Genomic DNA, 22,055 nt, shown 5'->3' with positions numbered 1-22,055 from the left:
TGTCCTTCGCAAGCGCTTAGTCCAGTGCTCTGCACCCAGGAAGTGCTCTATAAATATGATTGATTGATTTCTCCTTAGCACTTTTATTGCCCGAGTAGTTTTGCGTTAGGCCCCCTCCCTACGACTGATTGATTGTCCTTCCCAAGCGCTTAGTCCAGTGCTCTGCACCCAGGAAGCACTCTATAAATATGATTGATTGATTTCTCCTTGGCACTTTTATTGCCAGAGTAGTTTTGCGGTAGGCCCCCTCCCTACGATTGATTGATTGTCCTTCCCAAGCGCTTAGTCCAGTGCTCTGCACCCAGGAAGCGCTCAATAAATACGATTGATTGATTGATTTCTCCTTAGCACTTTTATTGCCCGAGTAGTTTTGCGTTAGGCCCCCTCCCTACGACTGATTGATTGTCCTTCCCAACGCTTAGTCCAGTGCTCTGCACCCAGGAAGTGCTCTATAAATACGATTAATTGATGGATTGATTTCTCCTTAGCACTTTTATTGCCCGAGTAGTTTTGCGTTAGGCCCCCTCCCTACGACTGCTTGATTGTCCTTCCCAAGTGCTTAGTCCAGTGCTCTGCACCCAGGAAGTGCTCTATAAATATGATTGATTGATTGATTGATTTCTCCTTAGCACTTTTATTGCCAGAGTAGTTTTGCGTTAGGCCCCCTCCCTACGACTGCTTGATTGTCCTTCCCAAGCGCTTAGTCCAGTGCTCTGCACCCAGAAAGTGCTCTATAAATATGATTGATTGATTTCTGCTTGGCACTTTTATTGCCAGAGTAGTTTTGCGTTAGGCCCCCTCCCTACGATTGATTGATTGTCCTTCCCAAGCGCTTAGTCCAGTGCTCTGCACCCAGGAAGCGCTCAATCAATACAATTGATTGATTGATTGATTTCTCCTTAGCACTTTTATTGCCCGAGTAGTTTTGCGTTAGGCCCCCTCCCTACGATTGATTGATTGTCTTTCCCAAGCGCTTAGTCCAGTGCTCTGCACCCAGTAAGCGCTCAATCAATACGATGGATTGATTGATTGATTGATTGTGGGTTTGCCCCCCAAATGGGTGGGCGGCTAGGGGAGGGGACAGAGGAGGGGGCGGGCCCCAACTCCCTCCCTCCCCTCTCCCTCCTCTCTCCCTCCCCTTCCTTCCCCTCCCCATCCCGGCCCGTCCCGGCCGTTTTTCCCGGCCTCTCCCGGCCGGTCCCGCCCAGGGGAAGAGGGAATTGTTTGCCGGGCCGGGCCTTGCCCCGTCGGTGCCCCCCGATGCCATGGCCAAGGCCTACGACCACCTGTTCAAACTGCTGCTGATCGGGGACTCCGGGGTGGGCAAGACGTGTCTCATCATCCGCTTCGCCGAGGACAACTTCTCCGGGACTTACATCTCCACCATCGGTGGGCCCCCCCCGCATCTCCCCCCACCATTCATTCCTCGATAATAATAATAATAATAATGATGGCATTTGTTAAGCGCTTACTATACGTACTCAGCGCTTAGAACAGTGCTCTGCACGTAGTAAGCACTTAATAAATGCCATTATTATTATATGTATATTGTATAGGTATATACATTGTATATTGTATATGTGTATGTGTATATGTATATATGTATTGTATATGTATATACATTGTATATAGATTGTATATTGTATGTGTACATATGTATGTGTATATGTATATATGTATTGTGCATGTATATATGTATATATACATTGTATATACATTGTATATTGTATATGTATATATGTATGTGTATATGTATATATGTATGTGTCTATGTATATATGTATTGTATATGTATACACATTGTATATACATTGTATATTGTATGTGTATATATGCATGTGTATATGTATATATGTATTGTGTATGTATATGTGTATATATACATTGCATATACATTGTATATTGTATATGTATATATGTATGTGTATATGTATATATGTATGTGTCTATGTATATATGTATTGTATATGTATATACATTGTATATACATTGTATATTGTATGTGTATATACGTATGTGTATATGTATATATGTCTTGTGTATGTATATATGTATATATACATTGTATATTGTATATGTATATATGTATGTGTATATGTGTATATGTATTGTGTATGTATATATGTATATATACATTGTATACACATTGTATATTGTATATGTATATATGTATGTGTATATGTATATATGTATTGTATATGTATATCTGTATATATGTATGTATATGTATACATATTTATTACTCTTTTTACTCTATTTATTTATTTATTTATTTGACTTGTACGTATCTATCCTATTGATTTTATTTTGTTGGTATGTTTGGTTTTGTCCTCTGTCTCCCCGCTTTAGACTGGGAGCCCACTGTTGGGTAGGGACCGTCTCTATGTGTTGCCAATTTGGACTTCCCAAGCGCTTAGTACAGTGCTCTGCACATAGTAAGCACTCAATAAATATGATTGATTGATTTGGGCCTTTCAAGACTGAGCCCCTTCCTTCCTCTCCTCCTCGTCCCCCTCTCCATCCCCCCCCATCTTACCTCCTTCCCCTCATCATCATCATCAATCGTATTTATTGAGCACTTACTATGTGCAGAGCACTGGACTAAGCGCTTGGGAAGTACAGATTGGCAACATCGAGAGACAGTCCCTCCCACAGCACCTGTATAGATGGATATATGTTTGCACAGATTTATTACTCTATTTATTTATTTTACTTGTACATATCTATCCTATTTATTTTATTTTGTTGGTATGTTTGGTTTTGTCCTCTGTCTCCCCCTTTTAGACTGGGAGCCCACTGTTGGGTAGGGACTGTCTCTATGTGTTGCCAATTTGTACTTCCCAAGCGCTTAGTACAGTGCTCTGCACATAGTAAGCGCTCAATAAATACGATTGATGATGATGATGATATGTATATATGTTTGCACATATTTGTTACTCTATATTTATTTATTTTACTTGTACATATCTATTCTATTTATTGTATTTTCTTAGTAATAATCATAATCATCATCAATCGTTCTTATTGAGCGCTTACTATGTGCAGAGCACCGGACTAAGCGCTTGGGAAGTACAAATTGGCAACATATAGAGACAGTCCCTACCCAACAGTGGGCTCACAGTCTAAAAGCGGGGGACAGAGAACAAGACCAAACATACTAACAAAATAAAATAAATAGAATAGATATGTACAAGTAAAATAAATAAATCAAGGCCCTGCTGAGAGCTCACCTCCTCCAGGAGGCCTTCCCAGACTGAGCCCCTTCCTTCCTCATCCCCCTCGTCCCCCTCTCCATCCCCCCCATCTTACCTCCTTCCCTTCCCCACAGCACCTGTATAGATGTATATATGTTTGTACAGATTTATTACTCTATTCATTTATTTATTTATTTGACTTGTACATATCTAGTCTATTTTATTTTGTTAGTATGTTTGGTTTTGTTCTCTGTCTCCCCGTTTTAGACTGTGAGCCCACTGTTGGGTAGTAGGGACTGTCTCTATGTGTTGCCAATTTGTACTTCCCAAGCGCTTAGTACAGTGCTCTGCACATAGTAAGCGCTCAATAAATACGATTGATGATGATGATAATGTAATAATAATCATAATGATGGCATTTGTTAAGCGCTTCCTATATGTATTCAGCGCTTAGAACAGTGCTCTGCACATAGTAAGCACTTAATAAATAAATGCCATTATTGCCATTATTATTATTGGCATTATTGCCAATAATGCCATTATTATTATATGTATATATGTTTGTACATATTTGTTACTCTATTTATTTATTTATTTTACTTGTACATATCTATTCTATTTATTGTATTTTGTTAGTAATAATAATCATCATCATCAATTGTATTTATTGAGCTCTTACTATGTGCAGAGCACTGTACTAAGCGCTTGGGAAGTACAAATTGGCAACATCTAGAGACAGTCCCTACCCAACAGTGGGCTCCCAGTCTAAAAGGGGGAGACAGAGAACAAGACCAAACATACTAACAAAATAAAATAAATAGGATAGATATGTACAAGTAAAATAAATAAATCAAGGCCCTGCTGAGAGCTCACCTCCTCCAGGAGGCCTTCCCAGACTGAGCCCCTTCCTTCCTCTCCCCCTCGTCCCCCTCTCCATCCCTCCTATCTTACCTCCTTCCCTTCCCCACAGCACCTGTATATATGTATATATGTTTGTACAGATTTATTACTCTATTTATTTATTTTACTTGTACATTTCTATCCTATTTGTTTTATTTTGTTAGTATGTTTGGTTTTGTTCTCTGTCTCCCCCTTCTAGACTATGAGCCCACTGTTGGGTACATATTCTTATTATGTATTGTTTGTACGTATTTAGTACTCTATTTTACTTGTACCTATCTATTCTATTTATTTTATTTTGTTAGTACGTTTGGGTTTGTTCTCCGTCTCCCCCTTCTAGACTGCGAGCCCGCTGTTGGGTAGGGACTGTCTCTATGTGTTGCCAACTTGGACTTCCCAAGCGCTTAGTCCAGTGCTCTGCACACAGTAAGCACTCAATAAATACGATTGATTGATTGATTGATAACTGTCTCTATATGTTGCCAACTTGGACCTCCCAAGCGCTTAGTACAGTGCTCTGCACACAGTAAGACGCTCAATAAATATCATTGATTGATTGATTGATAACTGTCTCTGTGTTGCCAACTTGTACTTCCCAAGCACTTAGTCCAGTGCTCTGCACACAGTAAGCGCCCAATAAATACGATTGATTGATTGATTGATAACTGTCTCTATATGTTGCCAACTTGGACTTCCCAAGCGCTTAGTCCAGTGCTCTGCACACAGTAAGCGCTCAATAAATACGATTGATTGATTGATAACTGTCTCTATATGTTGCCAACTTGTGCTTCCCAAGCGCTTAGTCCAGTGCTCTGCACACAGTAAGCGCTCAATAAATACGATCGAATGAACAATCTCCCCCAGCCCTCCGTCCCGAGCCTTGTCGGGCCGGGATCGCCTCTCCCAACTCCGTTGGACGGCCCTCCTCCCCAGCGCTTGGCGCAGGGCTCCGCGCACGTTAAGCGCCCGGGGACTCCCCTTGATCGATCGATCGATCGAGAGACTTCCCTCCTCCCTCGCCCTCCAGGCATCGACTTCAAGATCCGCACCGTTGTCGTCGAGGGGAAGAAGATCAAACTGCAAGTCTGGTGAGTGGGACGCCCTGACCCCTGACCTCTGACCCCCCTGACCCCCCATCCCTTCTTCCCTCCTCCCGAGTGCCCCCTTCTCCTCCTTCCCCGTGCCACCCGTGCCCTCCGTGCCCCCCATGACACCTGTCCTCATGTTTTATTTTATTGTCCGTCTCCCCCTAAACCGTGAGCCCGCTGTTGGGTAGGAACCGTCTCTATACGTTGCCAACTTGTACTTCCCAAGCGCTTAGTCCAGTGCTCTGCACGCAGTAAGCGCTCAATAAATACAATTGAATGAATGAATGACACCTGTCCACATGTTTTGTTTTATTGTCCGTCCCCCCCTTCTAGACTGTGAGCCCATTGTTGGGTAGGGACCGTCTCTATATGTTGCCGACTGGGACTTCCCAAGCGCTTAGTCCAGTGCTCTACACACAGGAAGCGCTCAGTAAGTACGATTGAATGAATTAATGAATACCCCCCCATTCCAGGGACACGGCCGGGCAGGAGCGATTCAAAACCATCACGACGGCTTATTACCGCGGGGCTATGGTACGGGCACCATACCGGGGGGTGGGCATCAGGGGTGGGCAAGGAAGACACCTCCCAGAGGGGGTAGACCGGGTGGGAGGGCCCGTGGCGTCCAAAAAGGAGGTGGGGGGCGACGCTGGGGGAGTCTCCTCCTCTTCATCCCCCCCGCTTCCCTCTCCCACCCGCCCAGGGCATCATCCTGGTGTACGACATCACCGACGAGAAGTCGTTTGAAAACATTCAGAATTGGATGAAGACCATCAAGGAGGTGGGGAGGGGGGCGGGGAGGGGCGCCGGGGAGGGGGAGTCTCCCCCACTGTCTCCCCCCCCCCCCCACCAAAGGCGCCCACCTCCTCCCCGTCCCGCACTTTGTGCAGAACGCCTCGGCCGGCGTGGAGCGGCTGCTCCTGGGGAACAAGTGCGACATGGAGGCCAAGAGGAAGGTGCCGCGGGAGCGGGCCCAGAAGGTAATATTAACAATAATAATAATGATAATAATAATGGTAAGCGCTTAATACTTATTTATTAAGCGCTTAATAAATGCTATCATTATTATTATTATTATTTGTCAAGCGCTTACTGTGTGCAAAGCACTGTTCTAAGCGCTGGAGTAGATACAAGGTGATCGGGTTGTCCCACGGGGGACTCACAGTCTTCATCCCCATTTTCCAGATGAGGGAACTGAGGCTGACTTGCCCAAAGTCGCACGGCTGGCAATTGGCGGAGCCGGGATTTGAACCCATGACCGCCGACTCCAAAGCCCGGGCTCTTTCCACTGAGTCACGCCGCTTCTCTATGATGATGGTGATGGTGTTTGTGAAGCGCTTCCTATGTGCCAAGCACTGCTCTAAGCGCTGGGGGTAGATACAGGGCAATCAGGTTGTCCTACGTGGGGCTCACACCTTTGGAGGCCATGGGTTCAAATCCCGGCTCCGCCAATTGTCAGCTGTGTGACTGTGGGCAAGTCACTTCACTTCTCTGGGCCTCAGTGACCTCATCTGGAAAATGGGGATTAAGATTGTGAGCCCCACATGGGACAACCTGATCACCTCGTATCCTCCCCAGCGCTTACAACACTGCTATGTTGTCAACTTGTACTTTCCAAAGTGCTTAGTACAGTGCTCTGCACACAGTAAGCGCTCAATAAATACGATTGAATGAATGAATGAATGCTGTGCACATAGTAAGCGCTTAACAAATACCAAAATTATTATTATTATTATTAGCCCCCATTTTACAGATGAAGAGAAGCAGTGTGGCTCAGTGGAAAGAGCACAGGCTTTGGAGTCAGAGGTCATGGGTTCAAATCCAGGCTCCTCCAACTGTCAGCTGGGTGACTTTGGGCAAGTCACTTCACTTCTCTGGGCCTCAATTCCCTCATCTGTCAAATGGGGATGAAGACTGTGAGCCCCACATGGGACAACCTGATCACCTTGTATCCTCCCCAGTGCTAAGAACAGTGATTTGCACATAGTAAGCACTTAACAAATACCAAAATTATTATTATTATTATTAACCCCCATTTTACAGATGGCTCAGTGGAAAGAGCCCGGGCTTTGGAGTCAGAGGTCATGGGTTCAAATCCCGGCTCTACCAATTGTCAGCCGGGTGACTTTGGGCCAGTCACTTCACTTTTCTGTGCCTCAGTGACCTCATCTGAAAAATGGGGGTGAAGACTGTGAGCCCCCCGTGGGACAACCTGATCACCTTGTAACCTCCCCAGTGCTTAGAGCAGTGCTTTGCACATAGTAAGCGTTTAATAAACACTATCATTATTATTACTATTATTATAAATGATGGATGTGGAGGTAAGTGCTGTGGGGCCGGGAGGGGGGATGAATACAGGGAGCGAGTCGGGGCGACGCAGAAGGGAGTGGGAGAAGAGGAAAGGAGGGCTCAGTCAGTGGTCAGTGGGTCAATCAATCAATCAATCAATCGTATTTATTGAGCGCTTACTGTGTGCAGAGCACTGTACTAAGCGCTTGGAAAGGACAAGTTGGCAACATCTAGAGACAGTCCCTACCCAACAGTGGGCTCACAGTCTGAAAGGGGGAGACAGAGAACAAAACCCAACATACTAACAAAATAAAATAAATAGAATAGATATGTACAAGTAAAATAATCAATCAATCAATCGTATTTATTGAGCGCTTACTGTTTGCAGAGCACTGTACTGAGTGCTTGGGAAGTCCAAGTTGGCAACATCTAGAGACGGTCCCTACCCAACAGTGGGCTCACAGTCTAAAAGGGGGAGACAGAGAACAAAACCCAACATACTAACAAAATAAAATAAATAGAATAGATATGTACAAGTAAAATAATCAATCAATCAATCAATCGTATTTATTGAGCTCTACCTGTGTGCAGAGCACTGTACTAAGTGCTTGGGAAGTCCAAATTGGCAACATATGGAGACAGTCCCTACCCAACAGTGGGCTCACAGTCTAAAAGGGGGAGACAGAGAACAAAACCCAACATACTAACAAAATAAAATAAATAGAATAGATATGTACAAGTAAAATAATCAATCAATCAATCGTATTTATTGAGCGCTTACTGTGTGCAGAGCACTGTACTAAGCGCTTGGGAAGTACAAGTTGGCAACATATAGAGACAGTCCCTACCCAACAGTGGGCTCACAGTGGGGGAGACAGAGAACAAAACCCAGCATACTAACAAAATAAAATAAATAGAATAGGTATGTACAAGTAAAATAATCAATCAATCAATCAATCGTATTTATTGAGCGCTTACTATGTGCAGAGCACTGTACTAAGCACTTGGGAAGTCCAAGTTGGCAACATATGGAGACAGTCCCTACCCAACAGTGGGCTCACAGTCTAGAAGGGGGAGACAGAGAACAAAACCCAACATACTTACAAAATAAAATAAATAGAATAGATATGTACAAGTAAAATAATCAATCAATCAATCAACCGTATTCATTGAGCGCTTATTGTGTGCAGAGCACTGTACTAAGCGCTTGGGAAGTCCATGTTGGCAACATATGGAGACAGTCCCTAACCCAACAGTGGGCTCACAGTCTAAAAGGGGGAGACAGAGAACAAAACCCAACATACTAACAAAATAAAATAAATAGAATAGATATGTACAAGTAAAATAATCAATCAATCAATCGTATTCATTGAGCGCTTACTGTGTGCAGAGCACTGGACTAAGTGCTTGGGAAGTCCAAGTTGGCTACATATGGAGACAGTCCCTACCCAGCAGTGGGCTCACAGTCTAAAAGGGGGAGACAGAGAACAAAATCAAACATACTAACAAAATAAATAGAATAAATATTTACAAGTAAAATAATCAATCAATCAATTGTATTCATTGAGTGCTTACTGTTTGCAGAGCACTGTACTAAGTGCTTGGGAAGTCCAAGTTGGCAACATCTAGAGACAGTCCCTACCCAACAGTGGGCTCACAGTCTAAAAGGGGGAGACAGAGAACAAAACCCAACATACTAACAAAATAAAATAAATAGAATAGATATGTACAAGATAAATAAATAGAGTAATACATATGTACAAACATATATACAGGTGCTGTGGGGAAGGGAAGGAGGTAAGATGGGGGGATGGGCGGGTCGACGACTTGTCCCCCTGAGCCGAGGGCCTGGAGTCGGGGACACGACCCGGGTGAGGGGTGTGAGCCCACTGTTGGGTAGGGACCGTCTCTATATGTTGCCAACTTGGACTTCCCAAGCGCTTAGTACAGTGCTCTGCGCACAGTAAGCGCTCAATAAATACGATTGATGATGATGATGATGATGATGATTTTCCCCATCTCCCAGACCGAGCCCCTTCCTTCCTCTCCCCCTCGTCCCCCCCTCCATCCCCCCATCTTACCTCCTTCCCTTCCCCACAGCACCTGTATATATGTATATATGTTTGTACATATTTAATACTCTGTTTATTTATTTATTTATTTTACTTGTACATATCTATCCTATTTATTTTATTTAGTTAGTATGTTTAGTTTTGTTCTCTCTCTCCCCCTTTTAGACTGTAAGCCCACTGCTGGGTAGGGACCGTCTCCATATGTTGCCAACTTGTACTTCCCAAGCGCTTAGTACAGTGCTCTGCACGTAGTAAGCGCTCAATAAATACGATTGACGATGGACAGGGGGACGAGGGGGAGAGGAAGGAAGGGGCCATGAGTGGTCTTTTCTGAGGGCGGAGGGGGTGGGGACGGGGGAGTTTAAGGGTCTCGCAGGGCAGACCCCACGAACACGTGGCCGTGAGCGAGTGTGGGCCGATGGGGGGGGACCCCGTCCGGTCCCTCACGCCCCCCTCTCCGTCCCCACTCCCTCTCCCCACAGCTGGCCCAGGAGTACGGGGTCCGCTTCTTCGAGACCAGCGCCAAATCCAGCCTCAACGTGGACGAGGTGGGTGAGCGGGCCCAGTCGCGCCGAGGGGAACGGGGGACCCCCAATCTGACCCCCCCCCCCCCACTCCCTTCCCTTCCACTCCCCCGCCCTTTCCTCCCCGCCTCGGCCCCCGTTGCCCTTGTCCCCGGTCCACTCAATCAATCAATCAATCAATCGTATTCACTGAGCGCTTACTATGTGCAGAGCACTGTACTAAGCGCTTGGGAAGTCCAAATTGGCAACATCTAGAGACAGTCCCTACCCAACAGTGGGCTCACAGTCTAAAAGGGGGAGACAGAGAACAAAACCAAACCTACTAACAAAATAAAATAAAATAAATAGGATAGATATGTACAAGTAAAATAAAGAAATAAATAGAGTAATAAATATGTACAAACATATATGCATATATACAGGTGCTGTGGGGAAGGGAAGGAGGTAAGATGGGGGGATGGAGAGGGGGACGAGGGGGAGAGGAAGGAAGGGGCTCAGTCTGGGAAGGCGGACTCTGCTCTGACCCCCCTCTCTTTCCCCTTTCTCCCGCTATTCCGACCCCCTCCCTATATCATCATCAGTCGTATTTATTGAGCGCTGACTGTGTGCAGAGCACTGTAATAAGCGCTTGGGAAGTCCAAGTTGGCAACATCTAGAGACGGTCCCTACCCAACCGTGGGCTCGCAGTCTAAAAGGGGGAGACGGAGAACAAAACCAAACATACTAACAAAATATAGCAAGCGCTTAGTCCAGTGCTCTGTAAGCGCCCGATGAATGCAGCGGACTGAGCGACTCCCCTTCCCCACCCAGGCCTTCAACTCCCTGGCCCGAGACATTCTGCTGAAGTCCACTCGGAAAGCCGTGAGTGCCCCGTCCCCCCGCGGATGGTCCTGGGGGGCGGCGAGGCCCCTCCGCCTCAATCAGTCGTATTTATCGAGCGCTTACTGTGTGCAGAGCGCTGTGCTAAGCGCTTGGGAAGTACAAGTTGGCAACATAGAGAGACGGTCCCTACCCAACAGTGGGCTCACACCCCTCACCCCGGTCGTGTCCCCGACTCCAGGCCCTCGGCTCAGGGGGACAAGCCGTCGACTCGCCCAACGGCCAGAAGAAGAGCAACAGCAAGTGCAGCCTCGGCTAGGGACCGGACACCTGCCCCTCCGTCCATTCCCTCCGCCTGCTGCCCCTCTTCTGTCCATCCTTCCCCCCGCCCGGCCCTCCTCATCCTCAGGAGAGCCCAAGGGGGAGACCGGGTGGATGGGGAGATGGGAGGGAGAGGAAGGAAAGGTGGGAATGGGGAGAGGAGACGGGAAGGACGGAGGATGAGTGGAGGAGAAGTGTGATGGGGGAGAAGAATGGGGGCGAGGAGGAGCTTTGGGTGGACCATGGCGGTGGAGCCGGGGAAGAGGGTGAAGGAGCGTGAAGGAGGTGGCGGAGGATGGAGGGAGACGGGGAGGAGAAGAGTTAGAAGGGGAGAGGACACTGGAAGTTGGGGTGACTTTTAGACTGTGAGCCCACTGTTGGGTAGGGACTGTATATGTTGCCAATTTGTACTTCCCAAGCGCTTGGTACAGTGTTCTGCACATAGTAAGCGCTCAATAAATACGATCGATGATGATGATGGTGAGCAGAAAAGTCGGAATGGGAGAGGAAGGGGAGAGGAGACTGGACGTTGGGGTGACTGTGGTGAGCAGAAAAGGCGGCAGGAGCGGAGAGAAAGGGCACAAAGCTGCAGGGAGAGCCGAAGCGAGAGGACGAAGATGGACCCCCCCGCCCCCCCCAAATAAAACACACCTTCCTCCCGGCTCCCCCCCCATCCCGAAGCCCAAACTTGTAACTGGAGGGGAAAACGTGTAAATAGATCTGGTTTGTTGGCCGAGGGGCCGGAGCTGAGGCCGACTCAGTATTAAAGACTCCCGTTTGCACACCTGCCCCCGTGTCCGTCAATCAGAGGCATTTATTGAGCGCTCCCTGCGTGCACTTTACTCAGCACTTGGGAGAGGACCACGCGAGTCAGTCAACACGTTCCCTCCCTGCCCACGATAATTGAAAATTGCGGTATTTGTTGAGCGCTTACTATGTGTCGGGCACCATTCTAAGCGCTGGGGTAGATATAATAATAATAATAATGATAGCATTTATTAAGCGCTTACTATGTGCCTTTGGGGAGGTTACAAGGTGATCAGGTGATCCCACAGGGGGCTCACAGTCTTCATCCCCATTTTCCAGATGAGGGAACTGAGGCCCAGAGAAGTTAAGTGATTTGCCCAAACTCACACAGCTGACAAGTGGCAGAGTAGGGATTTGAACCCACGACCTCTGACTCCAAAGCCCGTGCTCTTTCCACTGAGCCATCCGGGCTTTGGAGTTAGAGGTCACGGGTTCTAATCCCAGCTCCGCCATTAGTCTGTTGTGTGACCTCGGGTGACTCACTTCACTTCTCTGGGCCTCAGTTCCCTCATCTGCAAAATGGGGTTTCAATGTCTGTTCTCCCTCCTACCAAGAGTGTGAGCCCGCTGTGGGACCTGAAAAACTTGTACCTACCCTGGTGCTTAGAACAGTGTTTGGCACATAGTAAGTGCTTAGAACATAGTAAGCGCTTGACAAATACAACTATTATTATTAGTAGTAATAATAATAATCATAATGGCATTTATTAAGCGCTTACTATGTGCAATGCACTGTTCTAAGCGCCGGGAAGGTTACAAGGTGATCAGGTTGTCCCACGAGGGGCTCACAGTCAATCCCCATTTTACAGATGTGGGAACTGAGGCACAGAGAAGTTAAGTGACTTGCCCAAAGTCACACAGCTGACAGGCGGTGGAGCCGGGATTTGAACCCGTGACCTCTGACTCCAAAGCCCAGGCTCTTTCCACTGAGCCACGCTGCTTCCCACGTAGTAGTAGTAGTTGTAGCGTCCTTTTCCCACACTCCTACTTAAACTGTAAGCCCCTTGTGGGACCTGATTAACTTGATTAACCCCAGCATTTAGAATAAGACTTGGTGCATAGGGAAGAGGCATGGCGGAGTGGATCAAGCCCGAGCCTGGGAGTGAGAAGGTCATGGGTTCAAATCCCTGCTCCACCGCTTGTCAGCTGGGTGACTTTGGGCAAGTCACTTAACTTCCCTGGGCCTCAGTGACCTCATCTGTAAAATGGGGGTGAAGACTGTGAGCCCCACTGGGGACAACCTGATCACCTTGTATCCTCCCCAGCGCTGAGAACAGTGCTTTGCACATAATAATAATGGCATTTAGTAAGCGCTTACTATGTGCAGAGCACTGTTCTAAGCGCTGGAGAGGTTACAAGGTTGTCCCACGGGGGGCTCACAGTCTTCATCCCCATTTTACAGATGAGGGAACAGAGGCCCAGAGAAGTGAAGTGACTTGCCCAAAGTCACACAGCTGACAGTTGGCGGAGCCGGGATTTGAACCCATGACCTCTGACTCCAAAGCCCGGGCTCTTTCCGCTGAGCCACACTGCTCCTCACATAGCAAGCGCTTAACAACTCCCATCATTATTATTAATCCTGGCTCCACCACTGATCAGCTGTGTGACTTTGGGCGAGTCCCTTGACTTCTCTGGGACTCAGTGCCCTCATCTGCAAAATGGGGATGAAGCCTGTGGGCCCCACGGGGGGGGGAACCTGATGACCTCGGATGTCCCCCAGAGCTTAGAAAGTGCTTGGCACATAGCATTATTATTATTATTATTAAGAGAAGCAGCATGGCTCAGTGGAAAGACCTCTGGCTTTGGAGTCAGAGGTCATGGGTTCAAATGCCGGCTCCGCCACTTGTCAGCTGGGTGACTTTGGCCAAGTCACTTCTCTGGGCCTCAGTGACCTCATCTGTCAAATGGGGATGAAGACTGTGGGCCCCACGGGGGACAACCTGATGATCTCGGATGTCCCCCAGAGCTTAGAAAGTGCTTGGCACATGGCATTATTATTATTATTATTATTATTAAGAGAAGCAGCCTGGCTCAGTGGAAAGAGCCCGGTCTTTGGAGTCAGAGGTCATGGGTTCAAATGCCGGCTCCGCCACTTGTCAGCTGGGTGACTTTGGCCAAGTCACTTCTCTGGGCCTCAGTGACCTCATCTGTCAAATGGGGATGAAGACTGTGGGCTCCACAGGTGACAACCTGATGACCTCGGATGTCCCTCAGAGCTTAGAAAGTGCTCGGCACATGGCATCATTATTATTATTATTATTATTATTATTATTATTATTATTAGCATAATGGCTCAGTGGAAAGAGCCCGGGCTTTGGAGTCAGAGGTCATGGGTTCAAATCCCGGCTCCGCCACTTGTCAGCTGGATGACTTGGGGCAAGTCACTTCTCTGGGCCTCAGTTCCCTCATCTGTCAAATGGGGATGAAGACTGTGAGCCCCCCGTGGGACAACCTCATCACCTTGTAACCTCCCTAGCGCTTAGAACAGTGCTTTGCGCATAGTAAGCAGTTAATAAATGCCATTATTATTATTATTATTAATCTTAAAGATTTCTGTGAGGCGGGCCCTTTCCGAGACCAATGAGAAGCGAGGGCGGGGGCCCCCACCCTGTCGACGTGGCGGCCTCTGCGCCTGCGCCAACCACCGCCCAAGGACTACAACCCCCAGCATGCAACGGGGCCCTGGAAGGGCGGGGCCGGACGGGGCGGGACTGCGCAGGCGCCTGCGCCCACCGCCGGAAAAGGACTACAACCCCCAGCATGCAACGGGGGCCGGACATGGCACTCCGCATCCCAGCCTGCACCGGGGCCAACGCGGCCTCACCCTGATTGGTCGCCGTCTCGCAGGGCGGGGCCCGGCCCCAACATCCCGCGGGCCTAAGATGGCGGCGGAAGCGGAGGTGAGGAGAGGGGCGGCGGACACGACGACGACCACCACCACCATCACCACGACGGCGACACGGTTTCATTGTCGCCTGTCTGTCTGTCTGTCGCGACAGGTGTCGGTGTGAGCGGGGACTCCGTCCCCCGATGCTGAGGGAGCCGGGGCCAGCGAGGGGGAGGCGGCGGGCGGCCCCCGGGCTCTCGCGAGATCTCCTCCTCCTCGGCGGCCTGCTCTGCGCCTGCGCCGTCGACCTCGGGTGAGACCTCGGCCTCATGATGGCGGTTATTAAGCGCTCACTACTACTACTACTACTACTACTACTACTACTACTACTACTACTACTAATAATAATAATAATGATGTCATTTGTTAAGCGCTTACTATGTGCCAAGCACTGTACTAAGCGCTGGGGAGGATGCAAGGCGATCAGGTTGTCCCACAGGGGGCTCACAGTCTTCATCCCCATTTGGCAGATGAGGGAACTGAGGCCCAGTGAAGAGAAGTTAAGTTACCACGACTAATGATGGTATTTGTTAAGCGCTTACTATGTGCCAAGCACTGTACTAAGCGCTGGGGAGGATGCAAGGTGATCAGGTTGTCCCACAGGGGGCTCGCAGTCTTCATCCCCATTTGACAGATGAGGGAACTGAGGCCCAGTGAAGAGAAGTTAAGTTACTACTACTAATGATGGTATTTGTTAATAATAATGATGGTATTTGTTAAGCTCTTACTATGTGCCAAGCACTGTTCTAAGCGCTGGGGAGGTTACAAGGTGATCAGGTTGTCCCACGGAGGGCTCACAGTCTCAATCCCCATTTTACAGATGAGGTAACTGAGGCACAGAGAAGTGAAGTGACTTGCCCGAAGTCACACAGCTGACAATTGGCGGAGCCGGAGTTTGAACCCATGACCTCTGACTCGTCCCCCTCTCCATCCCCCCATCTTACCTCCTTCCCTTCCCCACAGCACCTGTATATATGTATATATGTTTGTACAGATTTATTACTCTATTTATTTTACTTGTACATATCTATTCTATTTATTTTATTTTGTTAGTATATTTGGTTTTGTTCTCTGTCTTCCCCTTTTAGACTGTGAGCCCACTGTTGGGTAGGGACCGTCTCTAGATGTTGCCAATTTGTACTTCCCAAGCGCTTAGTCCAGTGCTCTGCACATAGTAAGCGCTCAATAAATACGATTGATGATGATGATGATGACTCCAAAGCCCGGGCTCTTCTCCACTGAGCCACGCTGCTTCACACACTGCTTACTACTACTACTGCTATTAATAATAATGGCATTTGTTAAGCGCTTACTATCTGCCAATAAATTTATTTATTTATCTTGTCCCTATCTATTCTATTTATTTTATTTTGTTAGTATGTTTGGTTTTGTTCTCTGTCTCCCCCTTTTAGACTGTGAGCCCGCTGTTGGGTAGGGACCGTCTCTATGTGTTGCCGTCTTGGACTTCCCAAGCGCTTAGTACAGTGCTCTGCACACAGTAAGCGCTCAATAAATACGATTGATTGCCAAGCACTGTTCTAAGCGCTGGGGAGGATACAAGGTGATGAGGTTGTCCCCCGTGGGGCTCACAGTCTTCAGCGTGGCTCAGCGGAAAGAGCCCGGGCTTGGGAGTCAGAGGTCATGGGTTCGGATCCCAGCTCCGCCACTTGTCTGCTGTGTGACTCTGGGCAAGTCACTTCACTTCTCTGGGCCTCAGTTCCCTCATCTGGAAAATGGGGATGAAGACTGGGAGCCCCCCGTGGGACAACCTCATTACCTTGTATCTACCCCAGCACTTAGAACAGTGCTTCGCACATAGTAAGCACTTAACAAATGCCACCATTATTATTATTATTATTATTATTATTATTATTATTATCCCCATTTGACGGATGAGGGAACTGAGGCCCAGTGAAGAGAAGTTAAGTTACTACTACTAATGATGGTGTTTATTAAGAATAATGACGGCATTTGTTGAGCGCTTACTATGTGCCAAGCACTGTTCTAAGCGCTGGGGAGGATACAAGGTGATCAAGTTGTCCCACAGTCATCATCCCCATTTGACAGATGAGGGAACTGAGGCCCAGTGAAGAGAAGTTGTTACTACGACTAATGATGGTATTTGTCAAGTGCTTACTATGTACCGAGCACTGTTCTAAGCGCTGGGGGGGATACAAGGTGATCAGGTTGTCCCACAGTCTTCATCCCCATTTGACAGATGAGGGAACTGAGGCCCAGTGAAGAGAAGTTAAGTTACTACGACTAATGATGGTATTTGTTAAGTGCTTACTATGTGCCAAGCACTGTACTAAGCGCTGGGGAGGATGCAAGGTGATCAGGTTGTCCCACAGGGGGCTCACAGTCTTCATCCCCATTTGACAGATGAGGGAACTGAGGCCCAGTGAAGAGAAGTTAAGTTACCACGACTAATGATGGTATTTGTTAATAATAATGATGGTATTTGTTAAGCGCTTACTATGTGCCAAGCCCTGTTCTAAGTACTAGGGAGGATACAAGGTAATGAGGTTGTCCCACGGGGGGCTCAAAGTCTTCATCCCCATTTGACAGATGAGGGAACTGAGGCCCGGTGAAGAGAAGTTAAGTTACTACTACTATTGATGGTATTTGTTAATAATAATAATGGCATTTGTTAAGCGCTTACTATAATAATAATAATAATGATGGCATTTGTTAAGCACTTACTATGTGCAGAGCACTGTTCTAAGCACTGGGGGGGATACAAGGTGATCAAGTTGTCCCACGTGGGGCTCACAGTCTTAATCCCCATTTTACAGATGAGGTAACTGAGGCTCAGAGCAGTTAAGTGACTTGCCCAAGGTCACACAGCAGACATGTGGCGGAGTCGGGATGCGAACCCATGACCCCTGACTCCAAAGCCCGGGCTCTTTCCCCTGAGCCACGCTGCTTCTCTGTGTGTACTATGTGCAACTGTGTTCTTCTACTATGTGCTAAGCACTGTTCTAAGCGCTGGGGAGGTTACAAGGCGATCAGGTTGCCCACGGCGGGGGGGATCACAGTCTTCATCCCCATTTCACGGATGAGGTAACTGAGGCCCAGAGAAGAAGTGACTTGCCCAAAGTCACACAGCAGACAAGTGGCGGAGTCTGGATTTGAACCCATGACCTCTGACTCTCAAGCCCGGGCCCTTTCCACTGAGCCACGCTGCTTCTCTGTCCCAGCCGACATATGTACACACCTCTCATTTCCTCATTTATTTATGTTTGTGTCTGCCTCCCCCTCCATTCATTCATTCCATCGTATTTATTGAGCGCTTCCTCTTTTAGATTGTGAGCCCACTGTTGGGTAGGGGCCGTTTCTAGATGTTAACAACTTGTACTTCCCAAGCGCTTAGTAATAATAATAATAATAATAATAATAATAATGACAGCATTTATTAAGCGCTTACTATGTGCAAAGCGCTGTTCTAAGCGCTGGGGAGGTTACAAGGTAATCAGGGTGTCCCACGGTGGGCTCACAGTCTTAGTCCCCATTTCACAGATGAGGTACTCTATTTTATTTGTACATATTTATTCTATTTATTTTATTTTGTTAACACGTTTTGTTTTGTTCTCCGTCTCCCCCTTTTAGACCGTGAGCCCACTGTTGGGTAGGGGCCGTCTCTAGATGTTGCCAACTTGTCCTTCCCAAGCGCTTAGTACAGTGCTCTGCCCACAGTAAGCGCTCAATAAATACGACTGAATGAATGAATCTCCCAAATGCTTAGTACAGCGTTTTGCACACAGTAAGCGCAGCGCTTAGAACAGTGCTTCGCACATAGGAAGCACTTAACAAATGCCATCATCATGATTATAATAAATACGATTGAATGCGTGAATGAATGCATGAATGAAAGGTGGTTGTGGGCTGGAATGTGTCTGTTATACTGTGAGAGTCAATCAATCGTATTTATTGAGCGCTTACTGTGTGCAGAGCACTGTACTAAGCGCTTGGGAAGTACAAGTCGGCAACACATAGAGACGGTCCCTACCCAACAGTGGGCTCACAGTCTAGAAGAAGAAGCAGCGTGGCTTAGTGGCAAGAGCCCAGGCTTGGGAGACAGAGGTCGTGGGTTCTAATCCTGGCTCCGCCACTTGTCTGCTGTGTGACCTTGGCCAAGTCACTTCACTTCTCTGGGTCTCAGCGACCTCGTCTGCAAAATGGGGGGTTGAGCCTGTGAACCCCCACCCCCCCCCCGTGGGACAACCAGATCACCTTGTATCCCCCCCAGCGCTTAGAACAGTGCTTGCCACATAGTAGGCGCTTAACAAATACCATCATTATTATTATTATTATTACTGTCCTCTCCCAAATGCCTAGTACGAGTGTTTCGCACACAATCAGCGCTCAGTCAAGGTGATGAGACGGTGAGCCCGTCGTTGGGTAGGGACCGTCTCTCTATGTTGCCAACTTGTACTTCCCAAGCGCTTAGTACAGTGCTCTGCACACAGTAAGCGCTCAATACGATTGAATGAATGACCCAATTCCCTCCTCTTGCAGTTGTACAGACGCCCCGGTCAAGGACCCGGAGAAGCCGGCAGGTGAGTGATGATAACTGTGCTATTTGTTAGGCGCTTATTATGGGCCAAGCGCTGGGGTAGATACCAGATGATCGGGTCGGACACGGTCCCTGTCCCCCCGTGGGGCTTACAGTCTCCCTCCCCATTTTACAGACGAGGGAACTGAGGCCCAGAGAAGGGAAAGGAAGCAGCTTGGCTCAGTGGAAAGAGCCCGGGCTCTGGAGTCAGAGGTCACGGGTTCAAATCCCTGCTCTGCCAATTGTCAGCTGGGCAACTTTGGGCCAGTCACTTCACTTCTCTGGGCCTCAGTTCCAATCAATCAATCGTATTTATTGAGCGCTTACTATGTGCAGAGCACTGTACTAAGCGCTTAGTTCCCTCATCTGTCAAATGGGGGTGAAGACTGGGAGCCGCACGTGGGACAACTGGATCACCTTGTATCCCCCCAGCGCTTAGAACAGTGCTTTGCACATAGTAAGCGCTTAACAAATGCCGTCATTATTATTATTATTATTACAGCAGATGGGTGGTGGAGCCAGGATTAGAACCCAGGTCCCTCTGTCTTAGCCACTAGGCCGTGCCGCTTCTCGGGGGAAGGGAGGCCGCCGACTCGGGGGGCTGCAGTCGGCGGGAGCGCGATTAGACTGGACAGAGGGAGAGAGGGCAGCGGGCGTGTGTGGACCTGTATATATGTATATACGTATTTATTACTCTTTATTTGTACATATCTATTCTATTTATTTTATTAGTATGCTTGGTTTTGTTCTCCGTCTCCCCCTTTTAGATTGTCATCATCATCATCAATCGTATTTATTGAGCGCTTACTATGTGCAGAGCACTGTACTAAGCGCTTGGGAAGTACAAATTGGCAACACATAGAGACAGTCATCATCATCATCATCATCATCAATCGTACTTATTGAGCGCTTACTATGTGCAGAGCACTGTACTAAGCGCTTGGGAAGTACAAATTGGCAACACATAGAGACAGTCCCTACCCAACGGTGGGCTCGCAGTCTAAAAGGGGGAGACAGAGAACAGAACCAAACATACTAACAAAATAAAATAAATAGGATAGATATGTACAAGTAAAATAAATAGAGTAATAAATCTGTACAAACATATATACATATATACAGGTGCTGTGGGGAAGGGAAGGAGGTAAGATGGGGGGATGGAGAGGAAGGAAGGGGCTCAGTCTGTTAGTGTGTTTGGTTTTGTTCTCTGTCTCCCCCTTTTAGACTGTGAGCCCACTGTTGGGTAGGGACTGTATATGTCGCCAACTTGGACTTCCCAAGCGCTTAGTCCAGTGCTCTGCGCACAGTAGGCGCTCAATAAATACGATTGATTGATCGATGGATTGATTGACCTGCTTTCCAGCCACGGCCGCGCCCCCGTGCTGGCTGGTGGAAGAGTTTGCGGTGGTCGAGCCCTGCGGCGAGTGCACCAGCTTCCAGGCGGTGAGTCCCCCCAAATTCGGGGCGGCACCCCCAGCCCGGAGGAGGTGACGGGGTCCCTGCCCTCGAGGGGCTGCCTCTCCGCCGCGCGGGTGACGGACACGCCGCGCCGACCCCCGGGATGGGAGACGGGGGCGGGGGGACGGACGCCATCCCCGCCTCCGAGCGCCGGCCAGTTTGGGGGTGCGGCGACGGGACCCCCCCCCCCAACCGTCCCCCCCCCCCGGTTCGTTCCCCGAGCAGAAGATGGTGCCCGAGTGCAGCACAACGGGCTTCGTGGAGAAGGTCAGCTGCAGCGCCAGCAAGAAGGAGACGCTGAAGAGGTGAGGGGGCGACGCGCCCGAAAGTGGGGGGACCTCCTACGTGACCCCAACGAAATAATAACACTTGCTAAGCACTTACTACGTGCCAAGCACGGGGGTCGATAGGAGCTAATCGGGCTGGACGCGGGCCCTGCGCCACTCTGAGCCCCGAGGACCCCAGCTCCTTCAGCAGACAGGTGGCGGAGCCAGGATTAGAACCCAGATCCTTCCGCCTCCCCCTGCTCCTCACGTAAGCCCCTCCGGTGGGGACGGTTTTAGACCGTCTGCCCCTGTGTGAGCCCACTGTTGGGTCGGGACTGTCTCTCTATGTTGCCAACTTGTACAGTGCCCTGCATCATCATCATCAATTGTATTTATTGAGCGCTTACTACGTGCAGAGCGCTGTACTAAGCGCTTGGGAAGTACCAATTGGGAACATATAGAGACAGTCGCTACCCAACAGTGGGCTCACAGTCTGATTGACTTGATTGACAGTTGAGGTTTCAGCAGGGCAACTCGGGGGCGCCGGCGGGGGGGGGGCAGGGAGTGAGGGCGGGCTGTGTGTCGTGGGGTTTAGCGGCCGACCTCTCTGTTCTCCCGTGTTTCCTCCCCCCAGCTGCCGCTCGGCCCACATGGAGCACCGGGCCTTCTGGCGGTTCGAGGCGGCGGCCCTGGGGCTGGCCGGCGTCTTCGCCGGCCTCGTCCTCTGCCGCCAGCGCCTGCTGGACCGCCGGGCCCTGGAGAAGGTCCGCAAGCAGATCGAGTCCATCTGAGAGCGTAGGCGCCCGTGCCCCCCGCGCCCCCCTTCCCCGCGCCCCCATTAAAGAGACGAAACGGCCGCCCGCGGCGGGCCCCCCG

The 22,055-nt window shown here is 48.8% G+C and overlaps 2 protein-coding genes across 2 annotated transcripts; both read left to right on the top strand.

The window, feature by feature from the left end:
• Positions 1 to 1,184: 1,184 nt before the first annotated feature.
• RAB13 (RAB13, member RAS oncogene family) lies at positions 1,185 to 11,625 on the top strand. Its single transcript, XM_038769049.1, has 8 exons — positions 1,185 to 1,389; positions 5,122 to 5,182; positions 5,656 to 5,716; positions 5,886 to 5,963; positions 6,073 to 6,162; positions 10,026 to 10,091; positions 10,878 to 10,928; positions 11,128 to 11,625. Exons 1-8 carry the CDS (start codon positions 1,266 to 1,268, stop codon positions 11,203 to 11,205), a joined length of 609 nt encoding a protein of 202 aa, XP_038624977.1. The 5' UTR covers positions 1,185 to 1,265; the 3' UTR covers positions 11,206 to 11,625.
• A 3,223-nt stretch (positions 11,626 to 14,848) lies between these two features.
• JTB (jumping translocation breakpoint) lies at positions 14,849 to 22,029 on the top strand. Its single transcript, XM_038769050.1, has 6 exons — positions 14,849 to 14,913; positions 15,013 to 15,153; positions 19,419 to 19,459; positions 20,819 to 20,898; positions 21,139 to 21,218; positions 21,814 to 22,029. The coding sequence occupies exons 2-6, from the start codon at positions 15,044 to 15,046 to the stop codon at positions 21,968 to 21,970; spliced, it is 468 nt and encodes a 155-aa protein (XP_038624978.1). The 5' UTR covers positions 14,849 to 14,913; positions 15,013 to 15,043; the 3' UTR covers positions 21,971 to 22,029.
• Positions 22,030 to 22,055: the final 26 nt, after the last annotated feature.

Source organism: Tachyglossus aculeatus, chromosome Y4, assembly GCF_015852505.1.
Source record: "Tachyglossus aculeatus isolate mTacAcu1 chromosome Y4, mTacAcu1.pri, whole genome shotgun sequence".
Classification (NCBI taxonomy): domain Eukaryota; kingdom Metazoa; phylum Chordata; class Mammalia; order Monotremata; family Tachyglossidae; genus Tachyglossus; species Tachyglossus aculeatus.
The sequence above is the reverse complement of the archived record's forward strand: the minus strand, read 5'-3'. Positions and strand labels throughout refer to the sequence as shown.